Raw genomic sequence first — 16,240 nt, 5'->3', positions numbered from 1 at the left:
ACCTGCAACTCACTTTCAAAAGGTTCCACACAGGGGTGCCTGGGTGGCTCAGCGGTCTGGTGCCTGCCTTCGGCCCAGGGCATGATCCTGGAGTCCTGGGATACAGTCCCATATCGGGCTCCCTGCATGGAGCTTGCTTCTCCCTCTGCCTGTGTCTCTGCCTCTTTCTCTGGGTCTCTCATGAATAAATAAATAAAATCTTTAAGAAAAGAAAAAAGGTACCACACATATTCATATTGCAAAATGTTACCTGTTGAATCCAAGCAGCAGACATGCATATGGATATTCACTGCACTATTCTTTGAACTTTTTTATAGGTCTGAATATTTTCATTAAAAATGTTGGAAAAGGGATCGCTGGGTGGCGCAGCGGTTTAGCGCCTGCCTTTGGCCCAGGGCGCGATCCTGGAGACCCGGGAACGAATCCCACGTCAGGCTCCCGGTGCATGGAGCCTGCTTCTCCCTCTGCCTGTGTCTCTGCCTCTCCCTCTGCCTGTGTCTCTGCCTCTCTCTCTCTCTCTGTGTGACTATCATAAATAAATAAAAATTAAAAAAAAAAAAATGTTGGAAAAAACAGGGCAGCCCAGGTGGCTCAGCGGTTTAGCGCCGCCTTCGGCCCAGGGCGTGATCCTGAAGTCCTGGGATACAGTCCCGCATCGGGCTCCCTGCATGGGAGCCTGCTTCTCCCTCTGCCTGTGTCTCTGCCCCTCTCTCTCTCTCTGTGTCTCTCATGAATAAATAAATAAAATCTTTTTCAAAAAGTTGGAAAAAACAAAATACATGTTTACAAAGGAATATGGTACCAAGGAAAGAAAATGAGCTTTAGAATCAGGGAGACCTGGGCTTAAACCCTGACTCCCCTACTTTGGGACCTCATATGTAACATTATCCCTCAACGCAGCAGTTCCTTAGTATCTGGTAACAGTGAGGAATGCACAAATGTCAGTTCCTGCCTTCCTTCACAATAAACACCAACTACTTTCTCTGCCCTCATTCATGAACCTGGAGGGTGGGCCAACCTCCTCCTGGGCCTTCCACCACCAGCTCTCCCTACCCCCCCTTCCCAGACTACACAAAGGACATCACGCAATCCCCTTTGGCAGTAGACCCTTCTCCAAACTCTCCCTGCAGGTTTTTTTTAATTACACATTTTTCCTATGGAAGCCACATGGGAGATCTTGGGAGACAGGAAAGAGAAGGCAGTAATGGAGAAATAAATACTGGAAAAAGAGTTTTGTGCCTTTTCATCAAAGTGTCTTTAAGTTCTCTATTTAAGTAATTGACAAAATCCTAGAGGCATCAGGCTGGTTCAGTTGGTGGAGTGTGCCACTTCTGATTTGGGGACTATGAGTTTGAGCCTCATGTTGGGTGTAGAGATTGTTTAAAAATAAAATCTAAAGGGATGCCTAGGTGGCTCAGATGGTTAAGAGCCTGACTTCAGCTCAGGTCATGATTTCAGGGTCTTTGGATCGAGCCCGTCAGACTCCATGCTCAGCAGAGAGTCTGCTTGTCCCTCTCCCTCTGCCCCTCCCCTTGCTTGTGCTCACTCTTTCTCTTTCAAATAAGTATTTTAAAAATTAAAAAATAAAAATAAAATCGAAAAATAAAATTAACCCGGAGTCCCAGGATCGAGTCCCACATCAGGCTCCCTGCATGGAACCTGCTTCTCTCTCTGCCTATGTCTCTGCCTCTCTCTCTGTGTGTGTCTCCCACAACTAAATAAATAAAATCTTTAAATAAATAAATAAATAAATAAATAAATAAATAAATAAATAAATATCGACAAAATCCTACAGTGGAGAACGAGAGGGAACCAGCATTTACTGAGCACCTACTATGTGCTAAGGACTTTGTATTGGGCAAATTATCACATTTAATCTTCAAAATAGCCCTAATCATTTGTAGTTTAGAAAAGTTAAATAACTTGCCAAGAATAAGTGGTCTGACCCTCAAGTCCATGCAAGCTTTCCATCGCTTTTCCTAGGGTAATTTCAAATATCCACCATTTCTAGAGAAATCACAAAGATTAAGTAACATATGCTTTCACAACTTGAGACGCTTATGTAATAATATAAATCAATTAACAAAAGCATTTCCTAACAAGCATTTCATGAAGTCTTGTCCATGACAGCTTGAGGGAAATAAGAATCCAGCCAACTGAGGCACCTGGATGCTCAGTCAGGTTAGCGTTCAATTCTTGGTTTTGGCTCAGGTCATGATCTCAGGGTAGTGAGACTGAGCCCTGCATCAGGCTCCATGCTTAGCACAAGGTCTGCTTGAGATTCTCTCTCCCTCTCCCCCTTCCCCTTCCACTTGTACTCTCTCTCCCAAATAAGTAAATAAATCTTAAAAAAAAAAAAGAGAGAGAGAAGAATTAACAACCAATTAATACTGTGGCCACACAGGGTTTTCTCAGCCTGCCCAAAGTGACATAAACTCATATGACTTCTGAGCAGTGTTTCCATTCAGGGTACAGGTTTCATGCATCTCTGCAGTTTTTATTAGAGGTTTGAGAGCTGGAGTCCAAGCTCCCACATACTCTATATACAGCTGGTATCAGTAGGAGCTAGAGCACTACTCTCACCACCTTGCCCACCCAACTTCCTGCAGGCAGGACTAACCAGCCACTCGATCCAATTGTTTCAAGAGTGGAGGATGAAAGACAGAGCCAGCATGGCACATTCCACAAAAAAAAAAAAATCAATGCAGTGCATGTCTAAGATAGCTCACCTCTGTTAGGTTCCTGGTAAACCTGCACTTTGCCCATCTCCACCCCCAGCCGCCTAGAGAAGAGAAAGGGGGAGAAAAGTTGGAAAGGTAACAGAGATAGTATCTATCCAACACCTTAACTATTTAAGGATGCTTAATAAATTCATTAAAAAGAAGATAAGGCAAAATGAAATAGAGGCACTCTTTTTATAAAATTAAAGCAGATATGCTACTACTAAGTCACTCTGTTATCTAATCCCCCACCCGCCATCCCAGGCCTAACCCAAGAAGGCCTCTGGAGTCCTGCTCAGCCTGCCTCACCGACCATTCCTTGCACCCTCTGCCCTCCTGCCATGCCCCTAGGCTATACCACCATGTCAGAGGTGCACACACCAGGGCCTTTGAACATTCTGTCCCCTTGACCCACAGGACTTCTCAATTCACATACCATACCCTGAGTTTAAAAGGTACCCGAGCAACCTGCTCAAATCATTCCTTTCACAGTGTTTTCTTCACACTACCTACCACTGCCTGAAATTTTGTTTTGTTGACTTCCTTCTTGTCTGGTTGTCTACTAAATATAAGAAGGAAGGATCTTGACTGGTTTGTTCACCATGAGTCCCCAATATCTAGATCAAGACCTAGTACACAGAAGGATGTTCAATATTTATCTTTTATTTTTTAATTTAAATTTTGTTAGTTAACATACAGTGCAATGTTGGTTTCTGGAGAATATTTAATAAATAACTAAAACTATACTGAACTATAACCTAGATAAACTATTTTCATACAGAATACACTCCGTTGTTCTTTATACTCAAGTAATTCTGTATATGTGTGGCACCTAACACAATCCCTGGCACTCCTCAAGACTCCCTAAATGTCTGCTGAATGAACATGTAGGGAGTTACAACAGCTTACAAAAAGTTAGCCCTTAATATATAGATAATACACAGGCTAACCACAAAATATCTGCTCTCAAGTTTAACAATCAGTGCTATTCCGATCATCAAATTTAAAACATCACATAATAAATATGGATTTTAATAGTATAATTATAACTCACTCAGCAATCTTCTTTGAGAGCTCCATACATGATGAATTAGAATTTGCTGAAAACAACACCAGACCTCCTTTGGTTATGTTCATCTTGGTTTCTAATTCAGGTGGCGCCACACAAAACATCAAAACCTTCTTGGTTTTCCAATTCTCAGAGCCTAGGAGGATTTAAAAGTATATTAAGAACTGCCACAGAATATTAAATTCACCTGAATGAACTTTTTTTTTTAAATAGCAAATGACTTAAGCTGAAGGAGATAAGTGTTCACCATCATGGAGTCTTTTATATTACATATATGTATGGATAAAGAAAAAGTTTGTTTGGGCTTTATGGCTCCAAATTTATGGAAATACATTGTTATATGATTTAGTTTTCATGACCACTGGGAATAAATGATAAACTTACAAGAAAGGCGGAGCTGAAGAGCTCAGTGTTTTACTGTTTGCTGCTTAAAGTCAATTATGGACAACCTCCTTTTATTCTCTGACAACAAAATTCCTCCTGGATTAACACACAGAAAAATGGCAGAGCCATTAGCAAGGACATGGACTGATTGACCCTCAAAAATCATGAAGAAATAACCCACCTATGCCCAGCTTTTACTGTAGTCACTATTTATCCCAACACCTCCCCGGGGCCTGCCAGCTGACTCTCTGGGGCCCTGAGCGGGGTCTAAAAGAGACCTTGCCATCTGCATTTTCCTGAACTGAACATAAGGCAGACCAAACAATAACCCTAAGTGGAAGGGAGGTAAGCAGACCACCAATTGATGGGCAGCAGAGCACAAAGAGAAAAGCCCCTGGCCTCAAAATTGTCAGGGCTGAGGCCTTTCACGTGTCCTTCCACCTTCCGATCTCTGAGCTGTGTCCTTATCACCCAAGGACGGTGCAGGACTAGGTGTACCAGCAACAGTCTCGAGGACCATGAGGAACGGGGGCACCTTCCCAGCTAGCCCACTGCACTTCCTCGGTTGTAGCTTTACTTCGATGGCCCCCGCAAGGCCGGTGGAGACTAAGAATGAAGCTGTGCGGATCTTTTCTGCTGTTCTTCAATTTTAATTACACAAGTAATACACAAACACATTCTCCTTGGGAAAAAAAAAAACTGAAACGTGATAGTTTAGGTTAAAGTCACTAGCCCCAATCCCGGGCTCCTTCCCACCCACCCTCCCGGAATGGACAGTTTTTATTAGTTTGATATGGGCACCATCAGACCTTTACACATTCATACATGATCCATCCCTCATAAGAAAATATGATAAGGATATACTTCTAACATAGAAAAAGAATCATCATACAAATTTATCATCTTTTTTGTTAAATGATATATTTTGACAACCCAGGGTTACAAAATATAGGCCCATCGTGTCTTTTCTTAACTGATGCCAGTACTCCATGATGCAGAGATGCCACATTTAGCTGGTCAACATCCTAAACAGGCTTCCTAGTGCACATGTAGGTCTCTCTCTGCAGTAACTGCAAAAAGAGAACCACTGGGTCTTGGGGGTGGTGCAATTTACAGGTATGGACGCACCAGCAGGCTAGGAAAGCATGTTCCCCCACTGATTGCCTCTTATGGGGCATGCCACAAAGGGAAATATGGACTTCAATGAAATTTACCTACAGCCTAATAATTACAAATAAAAACACATACACACATGACCAAAGCTCTAAGGAGACCAAGGAGGACCAGAGATGCCTACCATGAAAAGCAGCTCAGGAGCAAGGATCAGCCAACTACAGCCCATGGGCCAAACCAGATCCCTCCAAATGCTATTTCTGTACATAAAATTGTATTGGAACACAGCCACGTTCACTGTCTACAGTCTACAGATACAATGATAAGAACTGAGCATCGGCCATAAAGCCAAAAACACTGATTATATCTGGCGCTCTACAGAAAGTCTGCTGACCCCTGCTTTATGGCATACTGTGGGGGCAGAGTGGCAGGTTACATGAAAAAAAAAATCCTCAATCCTCAAAGTTGGAAGAGATCTTAAGTATCTTCCAACGCCGTCTCTCAACCAATGTAGGTCTGTGTTTAAGAACACAGGGTACAGGTCTGGAAGATGAAATTCATTCTCCTGTAATTTTAAGTACAACCTTTACAGTCAAAATCGTGTCTGCATCTTGGCTGCTACTTCCCCTTAGCTCACTGAGAGGCCCTGCAAAAATTAATCTCTCAGCCACTGTTCCCTCATCCATACAATATATAAACACAGCCCTTACAGGGTCACTGTAAAATTAATTCTGTACAGCACTTAAAGTGTCCCAAACAGAAGATCTGCTTGGTAAATGGAAGCTACTTAGGCATCAACTTTTAATATTTCAGTTTTCTACTGACCAAGCACAGTAATACACTTGGGGTAGACATCTTTTTACATCCTCCAAACTTCAAGTAAGAAGCTTCTTAAAGTACCATAGTGTCCCTGAGAGGGCTTGGAACACTCAGAATGAAAGCATCTGAGGGTAGAAAGAGCTCTTGCAGGTAAACCCGCCCATCTACAGGACTCCCGCCAAGAAGCCACAGCAGGCAGGTGCTTGAACAGCTCCAGAGCTAGATGCCCATACCCGGAGGGCCCCTCCATTCCAAACACTTCCGTAGAACATGCTAAACTTTCTCTCCCTGCAGTCGCCACCCCCAGATCCTTGTCTTTTCCTTGGTAATCTACAGGAAATGTCAAATTCCCTTGCCGCATATCTCTAGATGGCTCTCTTACTCCTGGGTACTCTCTGCTCCAGGATACTTCCTGGAGCCTTTCCTTACTGGTCAGTTAATTATTTCTTTTTATTTTTTTTTTTCTGGTCAGTTTAAATGCCCTTCACCACTGACTGTGGTCTCTTTTGAGTCCGTCTTCAGATACCAGGTTTCTATAATTGAAACCTAACTTGAAACCACCCTCAGAATGGCACCAGAAGGGGAGTCCATTTGGAAATGGCTATCGATACAGTCAAGTCCTGTTCAAACCCAAGGGCTGTTGTTAGTTTGGGTTCTCCTTTTCCCTATTGGAAATGCAAGTTGTGCTCTTTATCAAGCTTCAAGAAAAGTGAGCTTTAAAGATCATCCTCAGAAACAGAATCACCAAGATGGAGCTAACAGAAGGCTCATTAGCATAAAGCTACAGGGTGAAGTGGAGCCTCTAAACTAGTTGTTTTTACGTTTATCCTAAATTTGTTCTAGAATGTGTGAGGATTATTTATAACGAGTATGAAAACACACCCTTTCCAGAGAATCTCGGCACCTTTCTAAAAGCAAATCCTACGCCTCTTTGAATGAGATCTGACAACCTGTTAAGTCTCATGAATGATTCCACACTGAAAGACCATTTGGTTTAGATGTGGCCAGCAGTCTTTTCAAAACCACTTCCCCAGGGGCACCTGGGTGGCTCAGTGGTTGAGCATCTGCCTTTGGCTCAGCTCGTGATCCAGGATCCTGGGTCCCTGGATCAAGTCCCGCATAGGGCTCCCTGCAGGGAGCCTGCCTCTCCCCCTGCCTGTGTCTCTGCCTCTCTCTCTGTGTCTCTCATGAATAAATAAAATCTTTACTAAAATAAATAAAATAAAATAAAATAAAATAAAATAAACCCACTTCCCTGGATTTTGGACAAGGAAGGCTTGCATTAAAGTGTGATGCTTTCCCTCCAAAGGGTCCACTGTACAAACACCTTTTTATCTAAAGATGCTGGAGTAGGAGTGTGAAGTCTTGGGTCTGCCTTCCACGTTACTAGCTACTGGTCCTCGGGTAGGTCACTTGGCCTCACAGGGCCTGCGCGTCTTCCTTCCTGACAACAGAGATAGATGCTTGGTAAAATCAGCTTCCTCCAGCAGAATTTAGGGTCTGGGACAGCAGAGATTTTTTTTTTCATTATGTCCTCCACTGTATAAACCAGTGCCTAGTACCTGGCACATGGAAGAAGCTCAGTATTTGTCAAACAACAAACATTTTTGAATAAAAGCCTGACCAGGTTGCAATGATTAATAAATGGAACTAAAAGGCATCATAAAGTACAAAGAATTACTATTTTTATTAGTGATGTACCTCACTTCAAAAACAATTGCTTTATATCTCACTGCTGAAGAGAATTAGTAGGGCAAAACCTAAAGCTGAATTAATCCTCCATGCCTCTGATCCCAGGCACTTTGCTCGTCTCTCTCCATCAGCATGTTTTCTTATGGGCTAACATCATTTTCTGAGTCCTCTGAATTTTGATGACAACTCAACAGAGCAGGGACCAGACAAGGATCCATTTTACACACGGGGAAATGAGGCTCTGACACGGAAGAAACATGCTCAAGGCTGCATGGCCTCTAAGCTGCAGACATGAGCTCAGTTCCAGTCTGACTTGCAGCACACACAGTTGTGGGGACAGCTCATCTCCCAACAGCACAAAAAATGCCTGGACTCCCCTGCTGATTCTGCATCACAGTGAGCAGGATCCGACATCCACATTTTGAAAAACGTCTACCATAAACAGGCCTTGTTTGGAAAACAATTTATATCTGAGTGTTTTAGAAAGAACACAACACAGAACTTTGATTCAGTATTTCCCCTTTTGGGAATTTACACCAAGAGGAAGAAAGAAAAAGCCACGTTTGTTCAATGATGGTCAGTCACTGCAAGATTTTTTTTTTTTAAGGGCAACACTGGGCGTGAATGATCGATAATGGGGTAATTAAGTGAAATTCAGAATATATTCAAGACAATAGGAACGGTAAACGTCTGGGACAATGCAGAAGTGCTTATGTTAAGTGAGTAAGAGCAGAATTTCGTCTCCTCCGATCAAAACTGGGTGACAATGGTTTAGACTGGGTCAGGAAGAAGGGTATGATTTAGTGGAGTTCAATAATGTGGCTGAATTATTTTTATTTGCGCTCTGAAATCTTTTAAACATTAGAAATCACACTTCCTCGTGCCCCAAATCCCCATTCTGCATTTCCTTATTTTTTACAAAAGCTACACAACCCAAACTGCGCCAGTATCAAAATAAGGGGGGGGGGGGGGGATCCTCATCATCAGTGTTAAGATACTAGGGGAAAACATTTTCTAGTAAAAGAATATCTAAAAATCAACATCAAGGTCCTCACTCAACCTCCTCTAGGTGAGTTCTGGGTGGAATTAAAAAAAAAAAAAAAAAAAAAAAGACACCAGGTTACGGGGTAAGAGAAGCGCCTGCGAGCAGCGAGGCCAGTCGACTTAAAATCAGGGGCCGCAGATGGCGGGGTTGGAGGCTGGTTTTCTGAGCCGCCCCGGCCGCAGGTCCCGGAATTAGGGCTCGACTCCCCACGGCGCCCGGAGCTGGGGAACCCCGGGGACCGCGCGCCGGCCCGAGCCCCGCGGAGCCCGCGCGGGAGAGGAGGGACGAACGGAGGAGGAGGGGGGAGGAGGAGGGGGAGGGGGAGGGGGCGGCGGCGGGCGCGAGGCCGGGGTCGCCCTGCTGTCCCCCCCCAGCTGCAGCCCCGGGACCGCGCGACCCGTCCGCCAGCCGGCGCCGGGGGGCTCCCCGCCCCTTGCACCTGCGCCCCGCACTGCCGGAGCCCGCCGGTCCGCGCCGCCGCTCGTCGCTGGCTCCCGCCCTACCTGGCCCCGACCCCAGCCCCGGCCCCGACGCAGCCTCGGCTGCCGAAGGAAGAAAGCGCCGTCTCTCCAGGCGGCTTCTCTAGGAGCAAAATGGCGACTCCATGCGCAAGAGCGGCGTCCGCGGCGACTGCGAGGCCCGTGGGCGGGGCCGAGGGCGGGGCCGGGCGCTGGGATTGCGGAGGCACCTGGCTCGGGGTCGTGGGCGGGGCCCGCCCGAGGGGAGGGGCGGGGACGTGGGCGGGGCTGAGCCTCCTCCGGGGGGGCGGCCCTTGCTCCGGGCTAGCCTTCAGGTGGCTGTGAAATTACAGATGTCTGGGCTCCAGTCCTTACCCGCCTGTAACCTTAGGCAAAGTCACTTCACCTCTGAGCCTCGATTTCCTCATCTGAAAAATGGAAATGATAGCAGCATCCACCTCACGGGGCTGTGAGGATTAAAGGACATAGCACCTGCAGGGCTTTTTTAGCTCAGTTCCCGGCATATAGTTAAATGCTCAGTTGTTCCTGTAATTATTTCCTTTCTTCTTTCATTATAAAGCAATCGGTGTTTTTGGTATCTATTGCCCGAATTCTTTATAATTTAAGTATGTTTACCCTTTATTTTATATATATAACATAATAATAGTGACCACGTATGTAGGTAGCATTTACCATGTGTCAGGCTGAGTCCTCTTAAGTGCTTACCATGTATTAACTGTAATTTATTTAATGCTCACAAGAGTATGAAGTAGGCATTTTGATAGCCGTGGTATCTGAAACACCGACGCTGAATGGCTTGACATATGACTAAGCGGACGAGAATTGCAATCCAGGAAGCCTGGCACCAAACCCTGCACTACGCTGAACCGACACCACACTGCATCTCCAACTCTGCTTTGGATTTTTCACAAGCGTGAAATCATTCACTGAAGGTTGGGCACCTCTTATTTTACAATTGAGGAATACAAGCATACAATTTATGAGTTATAAATTGTGTGATAGTTCATGAAATGGAGTCATTTAAGACATCTCCTTTGCCTGACAACTTTACAGGGATATACTTCTGCAAAGAGCGAGGCCTTTGAGCCCACAGTTACGTTTTGGAACAAAACGGAATCTTCTCCAAACAGACCTTTGCTAGATTTTCTTCACTTCTGCACTGTGATCGACCACCTGCCTGCTTGGGCCAGAAGCATGGGATCCACCCTTCACGCCACTTGTTACCCAAGAATGGATCTGACCAATCAGGACAGCTCATCTCTCTCAGCTCGCTGATTGGCTCCAAGGATAGGCCGCTGAGCCAATGGGAGCCCAGGAGACACGATCTGCAGCCGCGTGGGGAACTGTGGCTGGATGCCTTGCATCTTGCCACCTGTCAGGATACCTGCAGGGGAACCGCCAGAAGAGATGCTGAGAGTGGAAGAGAGGGGAGGGAATATAGAAGGGCCCCAACTATATGGGTTTAGGCTGCATGTGAAGTCAGTAGTTCCCTGGACATGTCAATACATGTCAATACAGCCAATAAATTTCTCCCCTCCACCCTCTTAAACCAGTGTGGATTGGGTTTCTATCATTCACAGGGGGCGTGTTCTCCTCTACTTGCTTATTGTTCTTTCTCACCAGCCTGCTTCTCCATCTCTGAACTACAGGGCCTTTGCACATGCTGTTCCTGCCTCCTTGAATGTACTTCCTTCTGCAGTCATCTCCCCCATCAACTCCTACTGAAACTGTATCTCAGCTCAGTTGTCACTTTCAAGCCTTCCCTAAACCCTCCCCCCAATTTGCTTCATGTTCTTTTCTTTCATTAAACTTATCATGATTGATAATTATGTATTTACTTGGGTGATTATTTCATAAACATCCCCATCCCAGGCCCCATAGATTGTAAGCCTGTGAAAGCAAGCCCTTTGTCTCTTTTGCTGACTTCTAGTTTCCAGTACCGAAAACAGTGTCTGGCACAAGTATGGTACTCAAGAAGTGTCTGTAAAATGGGTGACCTCAGATACACCCCCCCCTTGGTGGAAAGGTGTGAAATAGCACAGAATTATATAATATTTGCACCACACAGAGAAAACGTTCTGGAAATTTTACAGATTGCCTCTCCTGAGCCAGTATGGCTTGGTCCCATATAGCTCTGCTTCCAGGATTCCAGTGAAATAACTAGTTTCTAATCAGTTTCCCCTCACTGCAGGCACATGGCTTCTAGTTTCCTTTGCTATGTTGAATCAAATACCACTTGTCCGTTTGCCTTCCATTCTCCAAATACTCTTTCGAAATTCCTAGATCTAATGTCTCATCTCCCATTCTCATTATCCTCAGGGCTTAGGCCATGAGGATAAGCTGTGGTGGGCATCCAGCCCAGGTGACCCACCAGTGACCGCAGCCCCAGTGACCACCCAACTGCAACTGGATGAGAGACCCCCCAAGTGAGAATTGCGCAGCTGAGCCCCGTCAAACCACAGACCATTGAGAGATAATAAGTTTTCGGCTTAGATCACTGAGTTTGGAGATGTCTTGTTACACAGCTATGGGTAATGAGCAAGACAGGAGCAGAACGAGGATTTAAAGGCTGTGGTCAGTTCCACTTTAATGCAATTTTGGGTTAGTCTATTGCCAAGCTTGAGAATCCCTTGCATACTTGGAGGTTTACAGAGTCTTTATATATTCTGGAAATGATCAGCCTGCCTGCATCACATCACAGACCATATTCAAGAGCCAAACTTCTGCAAATAAAATATGAATCAAGACACCCAAGCCTAAGACATTCCCCTTCCACCTCTTTTTTTTTTTTTTTATGATAGTCACACAGAGAGAGACAGAGAGAGAGGCAGAGACACAGGCAGAGGGAGAAGCAGGCTCCATGCACCAGGAGCCCGACGTGGGATTCAATCCCGGGTCTCCAGGATCGTGCCCTGGGCCAAAGGCAGGTGCCAAACCCCTGCACCACCCAGGGATCCCTTTTTTTTTTTTTTTTTTTTTTAAAGATTTTATTTATTTATTCATGATAGTCACAGAGAGAGAGAGAGAGAGGCAGAGACACAGGCAGAGGGAGAAGCAGGCTCCATGCAGGGAGCCCGACGTGGGATTCGATCCCGAGTCTCCAGGATCGCGCCCTGGGCCAAAGGCAGGCGCCAAACCACTGCGCCACCCAGGGATCCCTTTTTTTTTTTTTTTTTTTTTTTAAGGAAGAGCATCTTTGCTATAATTTTATAGAAGTTTTTCAGCAGGGTGGTATAGGAGAGACCACAGACTTCTCCTTCAAATAAACATTGAAATGAAAACTCAGGGACTTGACTGTCAATCACTAGGACCAGAGTCAGCATCCCGCCTCCTCATTGCAGAAATGACCTTAGACAGAGAGGTGAGGGCACCTCCCTGAGCTCCAGTCTCCTCACCTGAAAAATGGGTACTAAGATTAGCAGCTGTATGGGAATTCGGGGTAGAGAATGACCTTTTGTTGGAGTGCAGGAGGAAGCTGCTTTGCAGCTGCCTCTCCACCCTCACGTCTCTGGACATCAGGAATCAATGGCTTTAGGGATCCCTGGGTGGCTCAGCAGTTTGGCGCCTGCCTTTGGCCTGGGGTGTGATCCTGGAGACCCAGAATTGAGTCCCACATCGGGCTCCCTGCGTGGAGCCTGTTTCTCCCTCTGCCTGTGTCTCTGTCTCTGTCTCTGTGTCTCTCATGAATAAATAAATAAAATCTTTTTTAAAAAAAGGAATCAGGGATCCCTGGGTAGCGCAGCGGTTTGGCGCCTGCCTTTGGCCCAGGGCACGATCCTGGAGACCCAGGATCGAATCCCACGTCGGGCTCCCGGTGCATGGAGCCTGCTTCTCCCTCTGCCTGTGTCTCTGCCTCTCTCTCTCTCTCTCTCTGTGACTATCATAAATAAATAAATAATTTTTAAAAAATAAATAAATAAATAAAATAAATAAATAAATAAAGGAATCAATGGCTTTGTTTGTTCTCCAAGGAGAGGAGGATGGTAGCTGGTCTGGCCGTGGGAGGCAACCAGAGACCAGTGACCAGTCAAGGAGGGGACCTTGGAAGTTTCCACCATTGAGCCCTTTCCCTTATCCTCTGATTTTCTCCCTTTTCTATCCCCTCCCCCCACCAAAAAAAAAGCTGCTTCATAGTCTTTCATGATTATTAATATTTACATGTAAAAAAGTGCAAACACACAAGGAGAAAAAAGTAAAAAGGTACTTGCCATTATCTCACCATGGAGAGATGCTTTTTTAAGATTTATTTATTTGAGACAGAGAGAGAGTGAGCAGGGGGAGGAGCAGAGGGAGAAAATTTTTGAGCAGACTCCCTCCTAAGAATGGAGCCCAGCATGGGGCTTGATCCCATGACCCATGAGGTCACTACCTGAGCCAAAATCAAGAGTCAGATGCTTGGGTGGCCTGAACCACCCAGGCGCCCCACTCCTGATATTTTTTAACCTGCCAGGTGCCCTACTCCTAATATCTTTTTAACTTCCCTTCTCCACATCATAATTGATTACAGAGTTCACATTAATGAATTTAAGTCAAGGTCATCATCATGTGTATGGTGGACTAAACAGCACAGACCTTGGGAATCAGATGGCCTATGTCCAAATTCCTTCTGCCCTACTCACCGGCTGTATGACCTTTACGTTTCTGCAACTGCTTCCTCAGCTATAGGAGGGGAATGATCACAGTGTCTCTGTCGGAGGGTCTCATGATGACTAAGTGAATTATTACCTAGCACACACTTGCCAACCATTTTCTATTAGCCACACTTCCTATGAACTATGGTAATACGGATGGACTGTGATTTTTTTGTTTAAGATTTTATTTATTCATGAAAGACACACAGAGAGAGGCAGAGACACAGGCAGAGGGAGAAGCAGGCTCCCTGCAGGGATCATGCCCTGAGCCAAAGGCAGACACTCAACACCTGAGCCACCCAGGTGCCCCAGGACTGTCATGTTTTTAACCCACCTCTAATTCTGAACACATTTTACTAATCTACACGTCTTTGCACTTTTACTGGAGTACTTTTTTCATATTAAGTCCCTCCAGGTAGGGATCCCTGGGTGGCTCAGTGGTTTAGCACTTGCCTTTGCCCCGGGGTGTGATCCTGGAGTCCTGGGATTGAGTCCCACATCAGGTTCCCTGTGTGGAGCCTGCTTCTGTCTCTGCCTTTCTCTCATGAATAAAAAAAAAAAAAAAAAAAAAAAAAAAAAAACTCTCCAGGTAAACTGAAGAGTTTCAATTTTCCTCACCCCCACCCATCAAGCATAATCCTTTTTTTTTTTTTTTAATTTAGCCCACCAGATTGTCACTGTTTCCTGGGCTTGTTTTTTTGTTTGTTTGTTTGTGTTTGTTTCTTCTTTAATATTTTATTTATTTATTTATTCATGAGAGACACAGAGAGAGGCAGAGACACAGGCAGAGGGAGAAGCAGGCTCCATGCAAGGAGCCCAACATGGAACTGGATCCCGGGTCTCCAAGATCACGCCCTGGGCTGAAGGCGGCGCTAAACCGCTGAGCCACCACAGCGGCCCTCTGGGCTTGTTAAAATTACTCGTTTGCATCGAGCTGCCTCTAGCTCCCCATGCCACACTGCTAGCTGACCTTCAGATCTATTCATTCACTCAACAAATATTGATTATCTTTCATGTGCCAGGCCCAGTTAGAGAGCTGGGCAGAGAATGACAAAGCATCTACCTCATGAGATGACCAACAAGTGGGTGAGCTGCTACATGCTAAGTGGTTGGCAAGCACCAGCTTTAGCACCCAGGAAACAATACTATATAACTGAGACCTTCATAAATAAACATACATTTTGTATATGTAAATATTATAGCACTATATATAACATTTATTATCATTACATAATAAATTACATTACATACATAAAATGATAATATCAGGGAAGCCTGGGTGGCTCAGCAGTTGAGCATCTGCCTTTGGCTCAGGACCTGATTCTGGGTTCCCAGGATGGAGTCCCACATAGGGCTCCTTGCAGGGAGCCTGCTTCTCCCTCCCTCTGCCTGTGTCTCTGCCTCTCTTTCTGTGTCCCTCATGAATAAATAAAGTCTTTTTTTTTAAATGATAATATCAAATATTATCATCATTTTTGGCCATAAGACCTTATAAGTCACTTTTCTCAGGACACCTGGCTGGCTCAGTGGTTGAGTGTCTGCCTTCAGCTCAAGGTGTGATTCTGGGGTTCCAGGGTCGAGTCCTGCATTGGGCTCTTTGTGTGGAGCCTGCTTCTACCTCTCCCTGTGTCTCTGCCTCTTTCTGTGTCTCTCATGGATAAATAAATAAAATCTTAAAAAAAAAAAGAGGTCACTTCTCTCTGTCCCTCAATTTACTTATCTGTAAATGGGCTAATGCCCCCTACCACAGGGGACTGTCTGAGGAGGGGGGGAACTATGTATTTACTGTGCTTGGCAGTAGTGGAAGCCACAGTGAGGTTGAGACTGCCTCCTCCTGCTGACAGCATCCAGCCAAGGGAATGTGAAATGGTGCAGCCACTCTGAAAAAACAGCTCGGCAGTTCCTCAAAAAGCTAGACACAGACTTCCTATATGACTCATCAGTTTTCCTCCCAGGTGTCTGCCCAACAGAATTGAAAACAGGCTTTCAAACAAATACTTGCATACACATGTGCATAGCAGTGGTTCTTAAACTTGAGTGCATAACTTAATCAACTGGAGGGATTGTTAAAACAGAATGCTGGACCCAACCCCAGAGTTCCTGATTCAGAGAATCTGAGAATCTGAGAACCTGCATTTCTAACAAGTTCCCACGGGATGCCACTGCTGCTGTCCAGTGGCCATACTTTGTAAGCCACTCCCTGGGAGCTCTGAGGATGAAGGAGAAGAGTGGATGTTGATGAGCTACTGGCCATCTCCATCACAGACAAGGAGGGGTCCCAAGCCATG

The 16,240-nt window shown here is 45.3% G+C and overlaps 1 protein-coding gene across 5 annotated transcripts in view; it reads right to left on the bottom strand.

Annotated features, from left to right (window-relative positions):
- Positions 1–9,499, bottom strand: part of PRPSAP2 (phosphoribosyl pyrophosphate synthetase associated protein 2) — a 49,008-nt gene extending 39,509 nt beyond the window's left edge. Inside the window, exons 1-4 of one of the 5 annotated variants that reach the window (XM_077892408.1) lie at positions 9,346–9,499; positions 4,174–4,269; positions 3,775–3,925; positions 2,730–2,782 (exon numbers count right to left, since the gene is read on the bottom strand). In XM_077892408.1, coding sequence (XP_077748534.1) covers positions 2,730–2,782; positions 3,775–3,893 — 172 coding nt within the window. In that variant the 5' untranslated portion in view covers positions 3,894–3,925; positions 4,174–4,269; positions 9,346–9,499. Of the gene's footprint in view, positions 1–1,927; positions 2,008–2,729; positions 2,783–3,774; positions 3,926–4,173; positions 4,270–7,432; positions 7,550–9,281 lie in introns of those variants that run through there. The other 4 variants (XM_077892409.1, XM_077892410.1, XM_077892411.1 and 1 more) reach the window with 4 other exon arrangements.
- Between the last annotated feature and the right edge of the window lie 6,741 nt (positions 9,500–16,240).

The sequence above is a fragment of the Canis aureus genome, chromosome 3 (assembly GCF_053574225.1).
Source record: "Canis aureus isolate CA01 chromosome 3, VMU_Caureus_v.1.0, whole genome shotgun sequence".
Classification (NCBI taxonomy): domain Eukaryota; kingdom Metazoa; phylum Chordata; class Mammalia; order Carnivora; family Canidae; genus Canis; species Canis aureus.
This window is presented reverse-complemented; position numbering and strand designations above follow the sequence as displayed.